A 23,478-nucleotide genomic window follows, 5' to 3' on the forward strand; every position below is an offset into this window, starting at 1 on the left:
AAAGTTTATTATTTTACTATTCAATTCCATTTTTTTTTTTATAGCACCAAATCACAACAGCAGTCGCCTCAAGGCGCTTTATATTGTAAAGACTTTACAATATTAATAAACAGGAACATGTGGAAGAAGCATACAAATCCACAGACTGGATCTCCCCTGTTCACCAGGATGGTCACACAGTGTTGTGGTGCATCCCACCCTTCAATCTGCATTTGTCCCAACATGGCCAAGCTGACCCTGTCAGTGTTTAATGGGACTGAGGTCGGGGCTGCAGGGAGGCCATTCCATCCTCTAATCTCTGATAAACGCTGTGCTGTCATCTTCAAGTTCAGTTCCAGACTGTGGCAATATCTCGACATCTCACCATCACACTGCCTCTACCAGAAGCTGTTACAGTGTAGCCTGGATTATACTTGGTTGCCGGTGACCCACATGTTCAGGTTCCAGTGACCTTTTTTCAGCACTTCTCAAGCTTCTCGTGCTCCTTTTTCCTGGTATTGCTGCCATTTGATAACAACTACGGACATCTTCCTCTGCTTGTCCAGCACCACTATGTTAGCAATCACCAGTTTGTCTGTCTGTACCTGGACGTCCCACAGGATCTTAGCTCGGTCATTCTCAAGCACCCTAGGGGGGCGTGTGCCATTTTGACCTCGGGACTTCCAGGCCGCATTCGGCACAGATGTTTCTGTATACTATTCAGGGCGTCTGTGTGCGTGTCTGTGTAAAACACTGCGGTTAAGTTCTTCCTTCTTTTTATTATTTGTCATACAAACTAGTGATGACTAGAAACAAAGAAAAACAGCATCCCAACCTTTGTTGTCTCATCAGGTAATGCTTGATGAATTGTGGCAGCTCTGTCTGTAGGTTGAAGGTCTCCGGTAACCAGTCGGGTCCTGGGCTGCCTTTCACCCTGCGAGCCACAGCAGCCAGACAGTCCTTCACAGTGATGATGCTCTCACAGGGAAACTGGTTCAGCAACACATGAGGTCGCTCCACACTGAGTTTGCTGCCAAATCAAAACATGGTACTTAACCTTTCAGACAATCCAACAACAACCTCACCTAACACTGGTTTATTATGCGTCAACATAACTTTGCTGATAGACTTAGAAAAATCACACGTTTGAGTTTGAGATTAACTCATGAACTTTGACTTCTTTTAACTTTCTGGTATTTAGGTATTTATGAACTGGAAAATTGAAGTTGGAATCAATTAAACCTGAGATTAGGATGTTTATGTAACAATGTAGCGCAGCCTTGCAACAAACATACAGAGTTTATTATTAAGTATTCAAGTCACACACAAAAACACATGTTCTTGGCATTCACACACGATAAATCCTGGTTTCATAATTCTGCCTGACAGTTGTTCAAGATCAGTGTTAGCTTGGAAGTACAGCTGATTTTTTTCTATTAGTCACTCAATACACACACACCAACAGAATACACTGTGAGTTAACATATAATAATATTATAACACAGCTAGGATCGTACCTATCTGGACAATTAATCTCTATTATCGTTGGATCTTTACATTACAATATTAAGCACCTCAGGGCGCTATATACAGTGGCTTGCAAAAGTATTCGGCCCCCTTGAACTTTCCCACATTTTGTCACATTACAGCCACAAACATGAATCAATGTTATTGGAATTCCAGGTGAAAGACCAACACAAAGTGGTGTACACGTGAGAAGTGGAACGAAAATCCTACATGATTCCAAACATTTTTTACAAATGTATGAAACACTCACTTATGAAGAAATCATGTCTGTCTAGTTCCATAATGCCACCGAGTTATGAACCCTTTGCTTGCTCACCTGTAGTCTTTGATGTGATTATAGCGCCAAATGATATCAGCCTCATCCTCATCCTCTATCAGCTGGAACCGAGGGTGGCTAAGGTTGTTTGTTACTTGTGACATTTCAGAGTAAACCCTGGAAACAAATGAACAAAACAACAACAAAAAAACTCTTTTTATTGAGCTTTTTAATTAGCACTTAAAGTGGACATGAACCTCTTTATCGATAAACTTACAGCACTGAGCCCTGCTCTCAAAAACAGATGTAACACTGTCTGTGAAGCTGGTTTAAAACACGTTTAGCGCCATCTTGTGTCAGTACATAATGTGACATCATCGGGTTCGTTATCAGATCATCCTTGGTTGGTTGCGATCAGTAGACTTGCATTAGTTTATGTTAGGTAATTGGTAACAAAACCAATAACTCAGGGGAAAGCGAGGGGACGTAAACTAAAAATCAGTCGCTGGTGGTTCTTCGTTGTTCGGTTAGCTATACTGAAACGCGAAAATACACCTGCTAGCTGTAATGTTCGGATTTGTAAAGCACTTTATAAAGGAAGACTGTGTGGAGGAGACCCTGTTTGAGTCAGATGACAGGTGGTCACCAGACTCACAAGCTGGAGTCAAAAACGGATGTTTCCTCGTATGTACCGAGTGGCACAATCAGCTAACGTGATTATATGTATTTTATACAATAAAGGGATGTCTTTTCTCATCCAAACAGTTTACAACGTAACAGGTTAATACATGCGCATCACAACACAAACTGTTACTGAAGCATGAATCCTGTCACTATGTCCGCAGCAAAAATAGACTGATGTGTGCAACGGAGAGAAGAAAAACCAAGAAACTGTTTTTGGTTAACTGCTTTAAAATATAAACGTCCAGTCAGTCAAGTATGTGGTTAGTCGCCTTCATCTGAGAGATTGAGATCTCCCAGCTTATCTTTACCCACAAGTGGAGTAAAAGGATTTAACATCCAGCCTTTTTATGGGGACGGTGATACAGAGCGCTAAAGCAGAGTTTACTTAGACGTCATTTTGCTAATAGTTCAACATATTTAATTCTAATTCAAAGTATAATCAAGACTAGATCTAATCACTATGAGGAGTAAGAAAATCAAGTTTGAGTAATGAACGTCTGACTTTTTCACCCAGATTCCCGAAGCATTCTTATGACTATGGTGCGTCCTCGGCTCCCTCTGTGACTGAGAGCACAGCAGACTGTGTGCACGTGTGTGTGTGTGTGTGTGTGCACGTGTGTGTGTGTGTGTGTGCGTGTGTGTGTGTGTGTGTGTAAGCGTGTAAAAGACACCAGACTCCAATGTGACTGTGATTTTTCATAGCAGAAGTGATGCTGTGACTGACAAACACGGTGTCATATTCACATGTACAGTTCATATGAGACTGAGCCAATGAGAATCATGTTGAAGTAAAACAGCATATAAACTGAACGAGGCACGATGAAGAGCAACAGCATCTACAATGAAGTACAGCATTGAGTGAATGAAGCGATTTGTTGTATAAAACCCTGAGCAGACGGATTAAGTTATTTTGAGTTTCTTTAAATTAAGAAAAGTTGTTCTGAATCCTGTACATCCACCTTAGATTTTACTTGAGCATTAACTATGTATTCAGATACATTCCACCACACACTGTGAAATCTGGCCTCCTTGTTGGTAAAGATAAGAACAATATTATCTATAGTCAGACAAACGCTACATGGAAATCATCTCGACCTGCAAATTCCCAACAAAGTAAATGTGTTATCTTTAAAGACTAGCGAGGGAGAGAGTGGAGGCAGGCAGTGACCTTCCTGATACACATGAACAGGCACTTTCCAAGCAACGTCTAAAGCTGTTGGACGAGCTCAGTATTTCTCCTTGATATACAGATATCCACTTTCTCTGTGTCATATTATTATTATTATTATTATTATTATATCATCCAAATATAGAAGTCTGCAGCAAGTCAGTGCCTAACTCAGAAAGGCACTACAGGTAAATAGAATAAAAAAGATATCTGTAAGAGTGAAAAACTTACTTGAGGACTTTGTCCTTCGGAACAGTGTAAGGCTGTATTTCCACTGGAAGCTGCTCCTGGTTTTCCCGAGCAATGTTCTGCAGTGACAGACACAGAGACGACCCAACAACACCGACGATTAGGCTTCAGTTCAGCTCAGATATTGACTGTGGCTGTAATATGTCACATACAGTGGTGTGAAAAAGTGCTCCTGATTTCATATGTCTGTCAAACTTAAATGTTTCAGATCATCAAACAAATCTAAATCCTGGACAAAGATTTCACCTCCTTTAAAATGCAGTTTTAAATGAAGGTGTTTATTATTAAGAGGAAAAAACCAGCTGGGCCCTCTCATCTTTGCAGGATTGTTGTAATTCAGCCACACTGGAGGGTTTTTCAGGTCATGCCACAGCATCTCAAGATTCAACATTCAAGAACTTTATTGTCAGTACAACAATATACACAGTATACAGCGTACAGAGATGCTGTTTCACCCCAAGCCCCCCGTGGTGCATTTATAAGAATATAAAAGATATATCTCCAAGAGCTATAAAACTAGGAATTACAAATAAATAATAACTTGCTAAATTTGGGTCAAATTAAGAGATGAAAAGGTACTAACTATATCTATGTACAATAAACAAAGACAGGGCAGAGACAATACGACGTGGGATATTATGAGTCAGGATATTGTAGACGAGACCGGACGAAGACATGTGCAAGATGCAAAATGTGCAAATATAGTATAATTTAGATGTGTTCAGTAACTATGTGACTGAGTGTGCAAACAAGCAGATTGTTCCCAGGTCCAGTTTGTAGTGGATTTGTGGAAGTTTGTGTTGTTTTTGAGTCTTTTGGTGAGTACTGTAAGGTGTTGTGTTATCAGTCCTCTGGTGGCTGTGAGTTGAGGGCTCTGACTGCTTGGGGGAAAAGCTCTTGCAGTGTCTGCTGTTACAGTTTTGATGGTAACCGTCTGCCAGATGAAAGGAGGGAGAACGGTGTGAGGGGTGGAGAGTGTCCTTCACTGTGCTGTTCGCACGTCGGATTCAGGTCAGGACTTTGACCGGGCCTCTAAAGTCTATATGTTGTTTTTCTTAAGCCGCTCAGAGGTGGACTTGCTGGTGTGTTTTGGGTCATTGTCCTGTTGCAGAACACAAGTGTGCATCAGCTTCAGGTCACAAAGAGACGGCCGGATATTCTCCTTCAGGATGTTTTGGTAGACGGCAGAATTCATGGTTCCATTTACCACAGCTGGTGTTGCAGGTCCTCAGCCACACAGACCATCACACCAGCACCATATTTTACTGTTGGTATGATGTTCTGGTTCTATTTAAGTGACTTCTTAATTCAACAGGTCTGCCAGTAGTCAGGCCTCGGTGTATTTGGTCAAACTGAACTCACCTTTCAAAAACATGTGGTTAATCACAGTTGGATCATAATTTAGGAAATCAGGAAGGGGGCGAACACTTTTTCACAGCACTGGACTGTGCCTTGGGTACCGAATGAAAATATTTTGTCGTATTTATATCTCCTATTCAGTAAAACTTATTTAACTTTATTTACTACTTTGCAAACTGTTTGACCAAAAGACTGAATCTGAGTTTGAGATGTAAATAGAAGCTTAATAGATTTCTTGTGGCTGATAAATTTTATGTGGTACTCCTCACCTCAAAGAATGAGTCCGGAGGCTCAGCTGTGACGCTGCTGACCTCTTCTAGATCACTAGGTATCCATGGTAACAGACAGCATCGCCGCACCAGAGGGTCTGGCTCTCCATACGTATAGTCACGGGTAACTTCATCTGTGGATAATAATGTATTAAAACATTATGCCATCCAATCATGTTGCATGTTTTAACAGGGAAACTCTAGTTCAGGTATCTTGTATCCAAAAACAGCCACATGTATCCGTTTTCTAAATTCTGACATGGTGATCGCTCTCTGCATGCTGTGTCCGCTTTCACCTCCTTCGTGCAGGTCCTGCAGAGGCCAGAGCACAGTGTAGGCTAGCTGGCCCTGCACGTAGAAGAAAGGAGCCATGCTGCAGGTCGGTTGATCAGAGTGCCGCACCTGAGAGCCAAACTCATCCATGATGTACCACACGGGAACCTTGTCCTCTGGGGACTGCACAGGAAAACACGGGAGGAAGTGAAGCAGAGGAAGGTCAAGGTCTGACTTTCAGATCATTATTTATATCACAAAATCCTTTTTGTTCAAAGTGTGCTCAGCCCACGTAAGGACAAGAGTTCCTGTGCACACAGGAGGCTCTGTGACGACTCAGCAGTTTGGTGTTACACATTAGCTCCGTGCTCACGGCAAGCTGCTTTACACTGACATAAGTCAATGTCAATAAGTTTCACATCATGGTTCCTATAGTAGCTCCACAATCATCTTATATACAATATTAGGAGAATCATGTGTAGTACATATCTAAGTGATTAGAGTAGTGTTTTCCAACGCACCCCCTGAGAGAGCTGATAAGTCTGGTTGTATTTCCACATGCACTCCATCACCAGCTCCACCGTGTCAGGGTCGGGGACCTCACCATGGAAGTCCAGCCCCATAAGGGCCGCCATTCTGGGCAACAAGCCTGGGATCTGTTCCAGCTGCTGCCGGGCATGCTCCACGCGGTACGTCCACGCGTGATCCACCAGGAAAACGCTGCAGGAATATGGAGACAATCTCACGTTAGATGGAAAATTACATTTAAAGAGCTTTAAAATGCTGACGATTAATAAAATCTTAAAAATCACATTATTCACATAAAGAGAGCGCTAATGGAAAGTAGCAGCAGGAAATTTGCAGTTAAATACTTCTGTGGTGGTGTAATATGACTATGCTGCAGCAGCTCTCCTCCTGGATTCCTTCAAGCTGACACCCTCACCTGCAGGTGACTTTTATTAACCATTTGTAGTCTATGAAATATTACTGGATGAACCTTTAACATTGTCACTAAAGCAATAGTTCCTTTTACCTCAGAAAATGAAATGTAGTTACAACCAAGGGTTAAAGGGATTCCCATGGTTTCCTTAAGAATTCCAGTAATGCAGTTGTTAACGATGTTCTCTTCTCACTATTTTGTTATTACGTTAATGAATTTAAGGTTTTCTGTGTTATTTTGTTCCTATAAATACAAAATAGCAAGGGACAGGGTCAGGATTTCAATGTTCACAGCAATAATGACTGCAATAACACAAAAAACAACTATTCAGTTATTCTTATGTTGTCACCATGAAGTAAGACAACTGAATAATTTCAGTTATTCTGAACATCACACCATCCATGAGCTTCCTCTAACTACCTGTTCAAGGATTAACAGTTGAAATTAAAGCAAAACAGTATTCACTTAGCTCATATAAATATACTAGATACCGAGACTTTGGCACAGCCTTGGAGGAGAAGAATCAAAGTATCTAAAAATATGAAATATGAAAAAGTATGATCTAACATCCAAGAGGAGAAGTGAAGGAAAAGCAGTGTTTTGCTAATTAATTTAATCTTTCACTTTGTTGATTTGTTAGTTTGAGGTTGGAGATCATCTTGGCTATGTCCTTATCATGGACACAGCTATTATAGTTAACAAAAACTGAGCTAAAAAGTGAAACAAAACGTAAAAAAGTTTTGGTTTGAAATCAAATTTATTTTTTTTTTAAACTGTTTTTGTTTATACACCACATCATTAGTTAATCATTCGTTATTATTGTCTGGCTCTCTTGCTCAGTTGTCCCGTCTTCCTCCCATCAGACGCAGCAGATAGCTGCCCGTCCTTGAGCCAGGTCCTGCTGGAGGTTTCTTCTGGTTAAAAGGGAGTTTTTCCTTCCCACTATCCCCAAAGGGTTTCTCAGGGTTTCTCTGTATTATTGGAGGGTCTTTAACTTATAATATAAAAGGCCTGTATTTAAACATACTACATAAATACAACTAAAGTGCAGCCTCCACCATTCATAGTGATATAAATAAGCAACACTTAAATGTTAAGCTCATAGCATTCGCTTTCCTCTCCAAGGAGCACAAAGACAAACATGCTATCAGTGGAAGAAGACTTTCGCTGGGCGCCCTCACCTGGTCGGCTCCGAGGCTTGCAGACCACTCTCCCGGGTTACAACCACTTTACATCTGATCTCATTTCCAGGATTGTCTTTCTTCCTCTCCTCTCTGTTTTCTTCATCTCCCTCCTCCTCATCTTCATCTTCTTGTTGGAACTGCATTATTCCGAAAACTTCCCCGGCATCATAAATCTACGGAAAACAAAGATAAGCTGAAGGGGCCTGCTGGGAGAATGTGCACGGCAATGTGCTGCATCTCAGTGTATATGAAACAGCAGCAGCAGCTTTTTCTGCAACAGTAAACAAACAGTCATGAGGACTGAACATGTGTTTCAGTGCTTCATGTGTGACTCAGAGCACACCTCGCTGGTGATCTTGTGATGCAGGCTCCTCCAGTAGACCGGAGGGATCGCTGAAGCCTGGAGCGCTGCGCTGTGGAGTGCCACGAACACTCGGAACTCCTCGTCCTCCGCGCCGTTCGGAACCGTGGGGTTTGTTGACATTACTGCACTGAAAGTGTATCTCACGTGGAGACGGCGTTAGTAAACCCGGAAGAAGGAGGAGTTTAACAGCTACACAGCTATGCATTGTGGGAGAGTTTTTCGATAATCTGAACCATTATCATAGTTCATCAGTCCGGCGTCATTGATTTATTATTTTATTGTATATCGGCGGGACTTTGTTTAGAATGTTCTGTTAAAAAGTAATAAATAAATAAACAAAATAATAAAAACGAAGCATGGGTACAAGTGTTTTGTAAACATATGAAAATAAAATACTCTTTCTTTACTAAATGATGTTTGTACCTCGCACAACAGCCACTCCCAGCTGCATTCAAACAGCTTCGTGGAATAAACACTTGTTTTCGTAAGTTTTCTTTTTATGGGTTTATATGGTAGTTACCATTTTGAAGTGAACACAGACTTTGTAGTAACAGCTTCCTGATGTCAGTCACCTTCACCCACCACCTCCAGCTCCTCATACACGAGAGTTTGTGTTGTAGTTTAACTCTGCTTTTAACATCAAACTCTCTTTCGGAAATTGGTGCCATCAAGGCTGTGTCCTACTGAAAACCCTTAACTGAACAGACCTTTTTTATGTTTATTTATAAGACTTTAAGTTCAAAATGACATCAAATACCACAAGACAAAGGAAAGAAATTAAAAAACAACAACATCCAAGCACAAACAAACCCCACACAGCTTAGTCAATCCTAATCAAAAGTAAAGGAGAAATGTTAGAGTCGGAAGAAGATGATCTTCTGTGTTAGTTAGACAGGGCAACAGAGAGTTCACCGAGTCCAGAAGAGTCCAAGACAGCACAAAAGATCATCGGCTGCCCTCTCCCCTCCCCGATGGACATTTATTCCTCCCGCTGCCTCAGCAGAGCAGCAAACATCATCACGGACATTTCCACCCTGGTTTCTACAGCGCTACAGGTGCATCAGCACAAAGACCCACAGACTCAAAAACAGTTTCTTCCCAAAGGCCATAACCAGCCTGAACTCACACATGCACCGATAACACATTTCCCTCTATGAACCACCACAGTGCAATACCATATTCTATGTGCAATAACCCAACTGTATATACACAACACTATTTATTACATATTTACATATTTACAGACTGTTACAGAGACTGTTACTGCCTACATCAACAAGTGTATTGAGGATGTAACAGTCACGAAAACCATAACTGTCCGGGCCAATCAAAAACCATGGATGACAGGAGAGGTCTACAGGCTGCTGAAAGCTCGGAATGTTGCCTTCAGAGATGGAGACGAGGCGAGCCTGAGGACAGCTAGGGCCAACCTTTCCCGTGGTATCAGAGAGGCTAAGAGACAGTACTCCAGGAAAATATCTCATCACTTCAAAGACAGCAGAGACTCACGGAGCCTGTGGCGGGGCATTCAGACCATCACAGATTACAAGCCCCCACCACAGACCTGTGATAGCACTATCCCCCTGCTGAACGAGCTGAACACTTTCTTTGCTCGCTTTGAAGTCCAAAACAGCACCACTGCACAGAAGACCCCACCCCCTCCTGGTGACCAGGTGATGACTCTGTCCCCGGACAGCGTGAGGAGATCCCTCAGCAGGATCAATGCACGTAAAGCTCCGGGTCCTGACAACATTCCTGGTCGTGTACTGAGAGACTGTGCAGTGGAACTCACTGATGTCTTCACAGACATCTTCAATATATCACTTATCCAGGCTGTCGTCCCCACATGTTTTAAAGCCACCACAATCATTCCGGTTCCAAAAATGTCATCTCCCTCCTGCTTTAATGACTACCGTCCTGTTGCACTTACTCCCATCCTGATGAAGTGCTTCGAACGACTAGCCATGCAACACATCAAGACTGTCCTGCCCCCCTCCCTGGATCCCTTCCAGTTTGCGTATCGGCCCAACCGCTCAACCGATGATGCTATCTCCACTGCACTCCACTCAGCACTCACACACCTGGACAAAAAAGACTCATATGTTCGAATGCTGTTCATAGATTTCAGTTCAGCATTCAACACTATAATCCCCCAACAGCTCACTCAAAAACTGGTCCAGTTGGGGCTTAACACCTCTCTGTGCAACTGGCTGTTGGATTTCCTCACCGGAAGACCTCAAGCAGTACGGGTCGGCAGTAATACATCCAGCACCATCATTTTAAACACGGGGGCCCCGCAGGGATGTGTGCTGACCTCTTCACTCTGCTGACCCATGACTGCACTCCATCATACAGCTCCAACCTCTTCATCAAGTTTGCGGACGACACAACGGTGGTGGGTCTCATTAGCAACAGGGATGAGACCGACTACAGAAGTGAGGTGAGACGCCTGGCCACGTGGTGTGTTGACAACAATCTCTCTCTGAATGTGGAGAAGACGAAGGAGATTGTTGTGGACTTCAGGAGAATGCACACCCAACATGCTCCTCTGACCATTGACGGAGCGTCTGTGGAGAGAGTGAGCAGCACTAAGTTCTTGGGTGTGCACATCACAGAGGATCTCTGCTGGACGTACAACACCACAGCACTGGCCAAGAAATCACAGCAGCGTCTCTTCTTTCTCCGCAAACTAAGAAGAGCAGGAGCACCAGCCCCCATCATGTACACTTTCTACAGAGGCACCATCGAGAGCATCCTGTCGAGCTGCATCACTGTGTGGTTTGGAGCCTGCAATGCGTCCTGTCACAGAACCCTCCAACGCATAGTGAGAGCTGCAGAGAGGATCATTGGTGTCTCTCTCCCCTCCCTCCAGGACATTTACAGCACCCGTCTCACTAAAAAAGCCCTTTGCATAGCGGCTGATCCCACGCACCCAATGCAAAGCTTCTTCAAGCTGCTGCCGTCAGGGAGGAGACTGCGGAGTCTCCAGGCCAGGACCAGCAGACTGAAGGACAGCTTCATCCATCAGGCTGTCAGGAAGCTTAACTCCCTCCCGATTCTGCCCCCTCTCCCCTCTCTCCTCCACGGTCTCACTGAACTCTGTCACACACACACACACACACACACACTCTCTGACTCACTCACTGGCCTGCACTAGTTATTAGTCACTTTGTGGAGCATTGGACTGCCATTACCTCATAAGACTTTGTTGTTACACTATCTCCTACCGTACATTACCAAATCTCCATTTGCACTATTTGCCTATTTGCACTACCTTGCCTGGTTTACACTCAATGTCATTTACCCTTACCTGAATATTGTATATTGTATAGCTTTTTTTTTGTTATATGTAAAATTGTACTGTATTTATTTAAATTTTTACTTTTTAATTATTTTACTTGCATTTTTAATCACTCTCTTATATTTAAATGTTCATTTGGGTTTGAGAGTAACGAAATTTCTATTCTCTGTATGTCCTGCACATGTGGCAGAATTGACAAATAAAGTTGACTTTGACTTTGACTTTGACTTTACACCAGTATTTTTGTGTTAATACTGTTCATATGTATATAGCGCTGCAGAACTGTGTCAGCATGTTTGCACTGAGTAGGAGATGCTCTGTATCTCATTGTACAACTGTATAGTGACAATAAAGGCATTCTATTCTATTCTATTCTATTCTATTCTATTCTATTCTATGTGGGGAACAAGTCCAGGAAGAAGTCAGGGTCCAGCAGAGGTGTGGTTTTACATAAACACCAAGTGCAGTCAAATTATGTTAATATGATCTCGGCAAATTTAAAGTGAGGGTCATAATGAACCTCTTCAATATACAAACATGCCAAACATGGGAGGAGATGTGATTCCAGGCTCTAAGAACAAGTTTTTAGCTACAATCATACCAAACATTAAGGCTTTCTGAAGGCATCGGAGTGCCAATGAAGAGCACCCGCACACTGCAACTATACCATCTGGCTTTACTCTTAAGTCATAAATCAGGTTATATATGTTAAACATATTTAACATATAATATAAGTTGTAATCTGGCATTCCATTGGCCCATCAGGCTTCTGATATCTCTACTTCCAAGTCCTTAACCCAAGCATCTCTGCTGTGGTATGTAGATGCTGTAAGTGTAGAAAGTGTAGTAAACTGGCTGATCAGGCCTTTGGAAGTGGGATTTTTAATCAAATAATGAGCAGGGGCTGATCCAGATGGGAGAAAGTGTTTAACAAGATTCCTGATTTGTAAGTGTTGAAATAAATGAGCAGAGGGAAGCATAAATTTAGCCTGCCGCTGAGCAAATGAAGCAAAACAATTGTCGACGGAGAGGTCCTAAATAGTGTGAAGACGCGGGATCCATCAAGCCAGGTGAAAGAGAAAGGTTTTGTGTTATGGGGGCAAAAAACGATAGGTCTGGAAGGCACAGAGCATCCCTAACGTGCTTTAAGATCCTAACTGAGTGACCAAGGACAAAATGTTTGCTATGAAGTTTGGTAGGTTATGTTAGGTTTAGAAAACAGAATAGCATCAAGCAATGTACCAAAAATAGATTCAGCTATGTGTGCCTGCATAAAAGGCCGGAAGGACCGCATCCCTTCTGAACCGCAGGAACAGCTGAAGCATTATTCCAGAAAACCCACGTTCTGGCATTGCAAGCCCAAAAATATGCCTGAAAACTGTGAGGCCTAATCCGCCCTCTGAGGTGGGTTTCTGTAAATGTGCCTTTGCAATTCTACGTGGTTCTTGTGCCCCGATGACAGGCATCTTAACATGAGCAGTCTGCATGCATTAGCAAAATGTTAGTGTTTTATGGGCAAATGTTTTATGATTATTTGTAAAATCATAAACAAACAAAAACACATTACAGGCATTGTAGGACAAAAGTATTGTTTTCAGTCCTCATATATTTTTGATTCTGTATTTGTGAAAAACTAATATAAAATGTCAACTCTTAGCCTATATACAAGGGAAAATTATTGTTTTAGCTGCTTGCATTGCAGCCAATTGTACAACTGGGAATTTTGTACAGTGGGATTCACAGGAAGTGGAACTGTGCTCGTAAATTGGCTTTGATATGATGCCGATGACAAAACAGTTCAGCTCACAGTCACCACCATCAAAAATGATTTAAACCATCAAAATGAGCAGATACAGTTAGCAGTGTCAACCCTTTTTATTCAAACACAGACCAAACAGGGGCTACACCTACACTCAGCTTCAAAAGGAAACATCACACTCACAAAGCTTTTAGTGCTGGCAAGCATTTCGAACAAATCACGTTGTTTAAATAACACAGCGAACATCGAAGACAAAACCTTCAGAGAGTTTCAGTCAAAGATATCGTTAGATCAGAATCAGAGAGAGTTTATTGATCCCAGAGGGAAACTGAGCTCTTACGTGCAGCTTATCATACAGAGCTCAACACATTCATTAGACCTCCTGGCATAAATTTGAGCCAGCACACTCAGAAATGTATTAAGCATCAAATTCAAACAATAAAACAAATTTTTCTGTTAAGGAACGGAAGCGAATAACTGCAATTGTGCATTGTCAAAAACTTAGTTGACAATTTTAGTATTTAACATTTTTTGTTTGTTTATTAGTTTAAAAATTCATGGAAAAAACAAAAATGATAAATTTCAACATTAAAAACGATTGTTTCAGTTAAAGAGCTTGTGCATACGTGTGCATTAACCATAGCAGAAATCTAAAAAGGATTTTGGTAATTGCCATTAGCCGTTAATCTACCCGTTAGCTGTGGCATACACCTCACATTGGGTGATGGTCTAATAAACTGTTAAGCACGTATGTGTTGTCGCTACTTCAACATCCTGTAGCCTCTTCCTTTTATAGACAGAGCAAGAGAAAACGTAATGTTACTTTGGTTGTTTTAAAATGAACATTTTGTATTTATTCAGTGCAACATGGACTCTGGCTTCGTTAGTCCCATACATGTGCTTTATGTAACCTCAATATTCTGACCAATCAGCTCCTTCACACGTGTAGTTCAGTTGGTGCAGACCAAGAAAAAACATGACACACTGTTGCCTGGTAGCACTGGTCCCCACTGAGATATAATGAGAGATATAAGACAGAAATGTCTGACACCACGATGGAAAGGCAGAGCTCCAACTTTAGCAGTGTGAGCTGTAGGACGCTTTGGAGCAGTAGTTTTATTATTCCACATGGCAATATGCACATCCCTGTAAACACTGACTATTATTAAGATGTACATTTATTCATGTTGTAACCAAAGACTGTGGATAAGCTGGTTAACACTACTGTCACGTTATCAACTGATTTTGACGTTTTTCTACTCCCATGTAGAAAAACAGAGAAAAAAAAGACTGGGATGCTAGGAATGCTGCAACTACGACTAGCAAGCTTAGTTAGCAGGCCGCATTCATGAACTGCAAAGTGCTACATACAGACACAGCTGCTCATTAGTGATTCAAAGCACATTAATAATATTCTCAGATTTCACTCATCAAACCTCAGTCTGTGTCACACAAACATTAAAAATGGTTCAAAAGGCACCAACAGCACAAAATCCAGGGAAAGGTCCAATTCAGAATCATCAGTTATCAGAGGTGGAGTTCCTTTATCGTTTCACTATATTTATGCCTACTTTACTTTCACAAAAATGAAACAAACTGCACTTTGGTTCAGTTGACAGGTTCCAACATAAATCAAACCTATGGGATGGTATAGTGAAGAATTATGAATGCACAAAGCTGAGAGATTCAGTGGATAAAACAAAGGTGCCTGAGATTACACCAAGGTTTATGTGTGGACCCAAACATCGTGCATTTTTATATTTCTTTGCCAAACATGACTTCATCTGTCCCAAAGTATATTCACTCATCCCACGAGCAGTTATCCAGCTTTAAAAACTGAAAGAAGCAAAGCACCTGTTTAAAGTTAGAAAAATGTCTCAGTTAAGTCTGGGAATATTTCACTCCAGTGTCCAGGTCTTTGAATGATCCACCACCTCCTGGCATCATCTTCCCAGAATCATCCTGGAGGGAGAAAATCTTCGGAATATTCACATCTTGAGGAAACATTCCTTGGCATTGCTCCAAACCTGGATTCCCTGCAGTTAGGGAGCAGAAACAAAAACATCCAGTAAACTCGAGTGCCACTTTTCCTTTGAACCTTAGCTAGCTGATGAGCGTCGTACCTTCTTGCACATGCTGATCTGCATGACAGCGTAGTTGATGAGAGCTTCCCGTAGGTCTTTGTCTTTCTGCTCCTTAAAGCGCTGGATATCCACCCAGGCCTTTTCCACATGTTCCCTGCAGTCAAAGATAGGTCATCTTTAAATCTGTGTGGATCTTGAAACATTTCCAACTGCTTTTATCCATAACCTTCCCACACCAGGCAGCTTTCAACACTCACGCGCGCTCAATCGTTTTCTCCTTGACAGTCTCTTCACCCTCTGCTATCAGATCCTCCAGCAGCTTCAGCCTGGCCTCCCTCTGCTCAGGTGCTTCTTGTCCAAAAAGCTTGTTGGTCATGCCTTTAAGGGAGAATGTCCGCACGATCTGAGGAGGTGAAGGGGAGAAGGGACAACACTGAAAATGGCAGGTGTCTCCCAAAACTAGATCCTCCTCAAACTCTGAATCTTTAACATTTTAATCTTTGCTCAAGTGCAACTGAAGAGCGTCAGTATTTTCATGGATCAGGTTTCTGGCAGTTTACGACAAACTGTTCTGAATTTGCTGCCCTAAAAAGCACGTCTCATCTCTCAGCTGATGGGTGTTCAGTTACTTGGAATGACAAGTTTCTATCAGAATGAGTGTATAATAGGCAGAGGTGGATGCTCAAAGCACAGGGACAAAGCTTTGGCTCTGTCCTCTACTGGAGATAATATGGTTCAGCAGTGGTAGCAAGCTGGCAGCCTACTGGGAGTCCACAGCTTCAGACTGGTCTACCTGGATTTACCCAGGTATACAAACTCAACGAAAAACCTGAAGTTTCCAAACTCTGTGCTTGGTCCAAAGTTAAAGACATAACACAGTCCCAAAGTAAAGCTCACCATCTTGTTCTGCCTTTAATTCACAGATTGGTAAATCACAGATCTGCAATGTGAAGGATTCTATACATGTTTCCCTATGTAGCCATGTGTAAGTGTTAACAGGCAAGGAAAAGGAATACATGTAGAACATGAGCACAGTGTACCCCTGTAGCCAGCTCTTCACGCTGCTGCTTCTTCGAGATGAGATCCTGCGAGGCCATCTCCAGCTCAAACTGGGTCAGCTCATGTTTCCTGCACACTGCCCTGCCAGAGCAAAACACACAAGAACGCATCACGAACTACATACTGCATGTTCAAACAGGAGCCTTTGGCATTGTAGAGGAACGAAAAAGAGGAGAGATACATATGTGACAGATACTATATCTGACTCTGAGATGCAGATGCTCTTCAGCATCATGGAGAATCCACCACCACAGCATACACAGTAGAAGGCTCATTGGCCCACACAGGAGAGCCTTTTTACCTTTTTGACTCTTCCTGTTCTGACATTTGAAACATTTTAAAAATCTACACCTCAACATGTTAGAATACCATATATATAAATGTATCATTGTTTTGGCAGCACTGACTGGATTGACCCATCTTCAGAACAAAAGGAAAGTCTGAGTAAAAATCTAAGAAAGTAAGAAGGTTCCTCAGCAACTGCTTATTCCAACATCATCAGTTCAAAGATCTTCAGGCCTGACTGAAATTTCCTGCTGCCCACGTGGACAAGCCAGATGCCTCCTAGAGAAACGTTCTCTGGTAAAACAAGACAAAGACTGAGCTATTTGGCCACAACGACAGGAGGTCATTGGTGAGGCTTTCAAACCTAAAACACCTCCAGCTGTAAAGAGTAGTGGTGTTAGCATCGTACTGTGGTACTGGTACGCTGCACAAAGTAGATGGAATAATGAAGAAGGAACACCTTAAATTCTTCAACTTTATTTCAGATCAACAGCTAAATCATTGAAACGTGTGCACAACTGGATACTCCAACAATGAATCCTAACAAATACTGAAACTGGCTTTGGAATGGATAAAACAGGCTAACGAGGAGCTGCTGGAAAACCGTTCCTAAATTCCAAACTTTGAGCTCTTGCTTTAAAATATTGAAGACGGTGTCGCAGTTTGGTCTTACCTCAGAGCTTCGGCATAGAAAAGATATTCTTTCAGCTGGTCTGCATAGTGTTCCTCCTCCTCTAGGATATCATCTATTGAAGCAGCATATCTGCAACCATGTGACAAAGCACAAGATCTCACTTCAGAAGAAACACAGCTGGTAACATCTGTAGCACTATGTGGTAAACATATGTCAGGGAAACGTACGCATCCATATGATGACCCGCGCTTTGCAGTCCATCTCCCATCTCTTTTTCAATGGCACTCCACTCACTGCAGTGAATACATGGATGTGCACATAAGTATAAACAGTATGCCTCACAGCGCAACATCTGACAACACAGTACCTTAAAAATGACATTTTCTTTCCTTTTACTTAACACAAAACAGCAGCGTTAGAAAAGTCTGTTACTCATAGATACATTTTTAGATCCATTCATTCCTAGACTGCAAACCAGCCCACACTATGTGTGACAGCTCAACAAAACCACACTATCATCCAAAAAGGCCTCTGCCACTTGGCTTCACTCAGAAATGACCACCAGGAACAAAGAAGACAAAAAAATACATGGTTCATAATTTATTAAGAAAAATAATGCACTACCTTACTATGAAACATGCATTCTTACATATACTAAAGTAAACATCGCCAGTAGCTTGTTTAGCTAAATCCCCAAATTGGCTCCAGTTTGAGGATTTGAGGACAGATGGTGCAGCTTGTAAAGCTAAAACTCAGGATTTGTATTAAAACCAACTGAGAATGAGAAATTAGGCAATGAAACTCAAACAAATTATCGATCAGTACGTTTTTCTTAGCCTTGCAGACGCATAATAACTTTCTAACTTTCTGCTTCTTAATTCAGATCAAACTGAGGTTATTGTACTCGGCCCTGAAAATCTTAGAAATATGGTATCTAAGCAGATTCTTACTCTGGATGGCATTACCTTGGCCTCCAGTAACACTGTGAGGAACCTTGGAGTCATTTTTGACCAGGACATGTCAAAAAGGAAATATCCTGTCTCAGAGTGACGCTGAAAAACTAGTTCATGCATTTATTACTTCCAGGCTGGACTACTGTAATTCTTTATTATCAGGATGTCCTAAAAACTCGCTGAAAAGCCTTCAGCTGATCCAAAATCCTGCAGCAAGAGTCCTGACAGGGACTAGAAAGAGAGAGCAGATTTCTCCTGTTTTGGCTTCCCTTCAAATCCAGAATTGAATTCAAAATCCTGCTCCTCACATACAAAGTCTTAAATAATCAGGCCCCATCTTATCTTAATGACCTTGTAGTACCATATCACCCTATTAGAACACTTCGCTCTCACACTGCAGGCCTACTTGTTGTTGCTAGAGTATTTAAAAGTAGAATGGGAGGCAGAGCCTTCAGTTTTCAGGCCCCTCTTCTGTGGAACCAGCTTCCAGTTTGGATTCAGGAGACAGACACTATCTCTACTTTCAAGATTAGGCTTCAAACTTTCCTTTTTGCTAAAGCATATAGTTAGGGCTGGACCAGGTGACCCTGAATCCTCCCTTAGTTATGCTGCAATAGACGTAGGCTGCCGGGGATTCCCATGATGCATTGAGTTTTTCCTTTCCAGTCACCTTTCTCACTCACTATGTGCTAATAGACCTCTCTGCATCGAATCATATCTGTTATTAATCTCTGTCTCTCTTCCACAGCATGTCTTTATCCTGTTTTCCTTCTCTCACCCCAACCGGTCACAGCAGATGGCCCCGCCCCTCCCTGAGCCTGGTTCTGCCGGAGGTTTCTTCCTGTTAAAAGGGAGTTTTTCCTTCCCACTGTCACCAAAGTGCTTGCTCATAGGGGGTCATATGATTGTTGGGTTTTTCTCTGTACCTATGAAGCACCTTGAGGCGACTTTTGTTGTGATTTGGCGCTATATAAATAAAATTGAATTGAATTGAATTGAATAATAAACTTGTCAAACCTGAAGACTCGTCCGTAGTTTCCATGAACTTTATAAACACCGTACAGTCGGTCAGCAACCCTCTACAAGAGACACACAGAAGGATGTTTGTTACCCTCAGTGTTTCTGAGTTTAAGGATGAACTTTCACTGTTACTTTTGGAGCTCAGTATAAGTGACTCATTGATTTTTAAGCAGCTGTAATCACAATGTAAATCTTTGAAAACAAGTTCATCTCATCATGTCTGAAGGCTGGATGATGATGATGTCACTGTTGTGTTTAGAACTGGCTTCTGATATTTCCAAGGGGCAAAAGATTTGGGAACACATGTTTGTGTGTGTGTGTGTGTGTGTGTGTGTGTGTGTGTGAGAGCGAGGGAAACAGGCATAAGTGAGACTTACTGCTCGTGCTCGGAGCAGCTGAGATGTGTGAGACTGCAGCTCATCGCTGTAATGTTTCATCTCCATGAAGCATCTGAGTGATAGAAGAAGAGAGACACATTTACACAAGATTCATACTTTCATTTTGTTTGATTAGCTCCTTATGAAGAATGAGCTACAACATCGATGCAAATGACCACCAAGTGCCTAAAGCTCCTTCCATACACAAAGTGGCGTGCACTGTGGGGGCTGCTAGGTTGCACAAACAGCCTAAAACTTATCTTGCAGCTGATGATCGACCTGCACTACGTCGTGTTTTGAAGATCTTGACATGTATCACATGCACACTGCTGTCATTCTGCATTTCTATTGATCATGCGAGAGTATGTCATACCCTGCTTTATGCTCCCTGGCCAGTGGACACTGCGCTTTGCTCAATGCAATGGGAAACAATTTTTGTGTTGCATTACTCATACAAATGAATGTTATTGTGTTGTATGTGAAAATCCCTTATTGGATACTTAAAAATATTTCAGAAATCATCAAAGAACATGCAGGAAGGTCCAAACTAGTGTGTCTGTGCACATCCACAGACACTAGTTTGCGTAGTTCAGGCTTCTGGCTGAGTGGCAGTAGAGTCTGTCTTATTTCTGTGTTGATGCTTTAAATTAAATGTTTTTACAAAAAGAAAATGGGTCTCCTATTAAAACAGTAACTTACTTATCTGGATTTCTCACTCTGAAGGTGGCACTGAGAGCCCTGAGCCTGGAATCAGCCTGCAAAAGGAGTTCCAGGAGATATTTACACTTACTGAACACTGAGAATATCTGCACAACTGTTGGTAAGAGTTCAGGAACAGATGCTCCCAAATGTCCAATACCTTTGCCTGAAATCCTGTCTCGTACACCGCTTCTTTCCAGCCATGCTCCTGACACACACACACACACACACACACACACAGAAGAACAGGTTAGTTACACTTCAGGAGTTCATATATAAAAGATTAGCTGAATTTGCCCAGACTGCAGCACCATGTACCTCAGTGAGGAAGTAGTAGAGGATCTTGTCATTGGAGAGGACTGGATGAGAAGCCACACGAAGAAGAAAGTTCTCGAGCCCAACTCTGCGTCGCTCCACAAAGTCAGGGTCCATGTTGTCTGCAGACAGCTTGTGCCACACAAACTCTGCCTGTGTACATGAAGACAAACCATTTTCACTCGACCTATTCACATACGCATTTGGTTTTGACACTATGCTTCTGCTTACATATATAAAGAAACCCCTTATCTGAAAGATTACTCCATTCAATTCAACTCTTACTTCTCTGTTTTAGGTATGACAGAACAAACTTTTTTTTAACATTTTAACAAGACATAACATAACATGATTTTGCTAGCTCTAATGTTAGCAAACTCGATGTACTTTACTACACTGCTTGAATCTACTAATAGTTACTGAAAATGGCCAGCTACGTCATTTTCCATCACCAGTTTGCATGACTAAGAGCTCCACAGTATTTATAGTCTAAGCAAGCACGTTAGCATTAGTTAACATTAACAAGCAAGAATGAAAGATTTTGGTGAGACATGCTTCATTACATAAATTAGCTCTAGCTACATCTGACTAATGCAGCTAGTGCTAATTTCATTGCTAATTCAGTAGCAGTTAGCTAGCTACTCTTAGCATGCTTGACTGCTAACATTATCGCTAAAAATCCTATTTGATGCCACGTCAGTGTTTGCTTTTCTGTCCTACTGTGGAATCTGCATTGGGGTGTGTGTTGTGCTGGGAGCTATTAACTGGCTGCTAGTCATTAGTGACGTTAGTGATTCATGTGCAGGGGCAAGGCGGTCTGGAGCAAACATCACATCCTTCACAAAGAAATTACTCTACAGGCAACTTAATGTTGCATTTTGACCCATTTTAAAATTTGCCAATAAAAAGATTATTACATGACAAATCATTATATGTCAGTGTTATGATGGTATTAATCATGTGTCATGCATTGTATGAGTAATGACAAAGATTTTCAGCTCAATACTGACTAAGCCTTCAACTGCCAGAGTTCACTGGAAGCTGGAAGTGCTTACACCTGTGTTGTCATATTAGATTGTATATTTGTTAAAAGACACTTAACAAAGTCACACTGAACTCACCCTCTTCTCAGGCAGAGGGGGCACCACAATGTACGGATAGGTAACTATCAGGTAGTTCCGCAGCAGTTCAAACTCACTGTATCGCCTCCACAGACAGTCGGGGGCTGGGTTACGGCCTTCAGCGACTGCATCCATTGGCCTTTAAAGAACGAACCACAGGAGAATTTTGCTCTGTTTTTGCTGAGCCAACAGATGCAATTCATGCAACATCACAAGAGGAAATACAGATAAAGTATATACAGTGTGAAAACCTCACAGCTTAACCCACAGAACTTCCTTTTATACCAAACAGGCAAACAGCATGCTGTGCTCACCTTGTTTCAATCAGGTACACGGTGTACGTCTCCTGCATGCTCACTGCATTTTTGCCGCTCCTCTTCTCGGCCTCAGCTACGCAGATCTCCATCCTGCGCATGAGGGTCGAGCCCTCTTCCACCATCTGAGTCGACACAACAAAAGAACACATGACACTTAAACCAAGAAAGGCAGAAGTCAGTGAGAAAAGCTGAGGTAACATTAGTCAGCGAAACAACAAAGCCTCAGACCAGTATGGTGTTTTTCCTTCAACAGTGGATATGACAATGACAAATATGAATGAGTTGATACACTAAAATCTTTTGGTGTAATCTTAGTTATAAAGAGTTGGTAGGAGCAGGAAGCAAAAACAAAGAGGAAGTGAGAGCCGGAGTTAGTTTTTACACAGATATTGTCACATGTCTGAATATGCATGACTGCACGCCACCTATGACAGCTGGGTTATGCTCCAGCCCTGAATAAAAAATAATGAAGAAAATGGATGGATGATGGAGTGTATCCCTGACACAAGCAGACAAATTTCATTAAGTTGCTTAAATGAAAGACAAAAACGGCCTTTACGTTTTAAACAGACTCAGTGACTCTCACATAATAATTCGTGTTTGTTGACTCAGTAGTGTAAATGTTACATGAGAGCAGCTGAGAACAACTACTCTGACTGCGCTACATCCCAGGAACATGCAGAACTTCAGCCTTGGGTTTTCCTTTAGATGATCCTTCAGCTGTCTCTAACACATGCGCAGCTCGATCATCCATCAGCTCCACGCTTCTCCTTACGCTAACAGCTGTTTATATGACGCACGCGACCCGCTTTTATACCCAAATTAACATGGTAATATCCGCAAATTGAGTTAAACGCAAAAATGAACACATTACTGACCACAGTGATATGCTGACGTGTATTTTCCTGCATGTGCTAGACTGTATGTAAGGAATCTAAAGCCCTGAGCTTTAGGTCAACGCTAAATGCCATGCACCGTTAAATAACGCGCAATGAGAAATAAAACCCCGAATAAATGACCAGGTTAACCGGGATAACGACAAGCTACGGCCTCACAGTGTTGTTCAAGCTGCCATCCGCTCCCGTTTGGTCTGAATCATCGTCAGTCCCCAGCGACTCTTCCCTTCCATCATCCGCCATCACCTTTCTCTCCGTGATGTTGATGTTGATCACGGCGCATGCGCAACACGTCCCTTCATCCTCGAACTCCCCCGTCCCGTGGTCGTTAGAGCCGTGCCAACCAAAAACGGGTATTTTCTGAGATTATACAGTCACACACGGATGAAAATAAGAATTGTGTGTT

The 23,478-nt window shown here is 42.0% G+C and overlaps 2 protein-coding genes across 4 annotated transcripts in view; both read right to left on the reverse strand.

Annotated features, from left to right (window-relative positions):
* ttll12 (tubulin tyrosine ligase-like family, member 12) overlaps positions 1-8,440 on the reverse strand; it is a 15,114-nt gene extending 6,674 nt beyond the window's left edge. Inside the window, exons 1-8 of the mRNA XM_003449758.5 lie at positions 8,232-8,440; positions 7,886-8,061; positions 6,286-6,484; positions 5,788-5,947; positions 5,492-5,625; positions 3,846-3,922; positions 1,823-1,939; positions 815-1,009 (exon numbers count right to left, since the gene is read on the reverse strand). Of these exons, the coding sequence (XP_003449806.1) occupies positions 815-1,009; positions 1,823-1,939; positions 3,846-3,922; positions 5,492-5,625; positions 5,788-5,947; positions 6,286-6,484; positions 7,886-8,061; positions 8,232-8,372 (1,199 nt within the window). The 5' untranslated portion in view covers positions 8,373-8,440. The remainder of the gene's footprint in view (positions 1-814; positions 1,010-1,822; positions 1,940-3,845; positions 3,923-5,491; positions 5,626-5,787; positions 5,948-6,285; positions 6,485-7,885; positions 8,062-8,231) is intronic.
* Positions 8,441-13,409: 4,969 nt separating this feature from the next.
* LOC100711848 (sorting nexin-4) lies at positions 13,410-23,478 on the reverse strand. Of its 3 annotated transcripts, none has more exons than XM_013274169.3 (14): positions 23,232-23,467; positions 22,174-22,298; positions 21,860-21,998; positions 20,742-20,891; positions 20,584-20,631; positions 20,424-20,479; positions 19,725-19,797; positions 19,345-19,406; positions 17,602-17,667; positions 17,414-17,503; positions 16,437-16,536; positions 15,654-15,799; positions 15,436-15,550; positions 13,410-15,348 (listed from the first exon to the last, which is right to left on the reverse strand). In XM_013274169.3, the coding sequence occupies exons 1-14, from the start codon at positions 23,313-23,315 to the stop codon at positions 15,301-15,303; spliced, it is 1,302 nt and encodes a 433-aa protein (XP_013129623.1). In that variant the 5' UTR covers positions 23,316-23,467; the 3' UTR covers positions 13,410-15,300. The 3 variants fall into 3 exon arrangements, with proteins under 3 accessions (XP_013129623.1, XP_013129624.1, XP_025755575.1); XM_013274170.2 differs by having other exon boundaries at positions 15,301-15,348; positions 23,319-23,478; XM_025899790.1 differs by lacking the exon at positions 23,232-23,467 and adding an exon at positions 22,405-23,225 and having other exon boundaries at positions 15,301-15,348.

Source organism: Oreochromis niloticus, linkage group LG17, assembly GCF_001858045.2.
Source record: "Oreochromis niloticus isolate F11D_XX linkage group LG17, O_niloticus_UMD_NMBU, whole genome shotgun sequence".
Lineage (NCBI taxonomy): Eukaryota > Metazoa > Chordata > Actinopteri > Cichliformes > Cichlidae > Oreochromis > Oreochromis niloticus.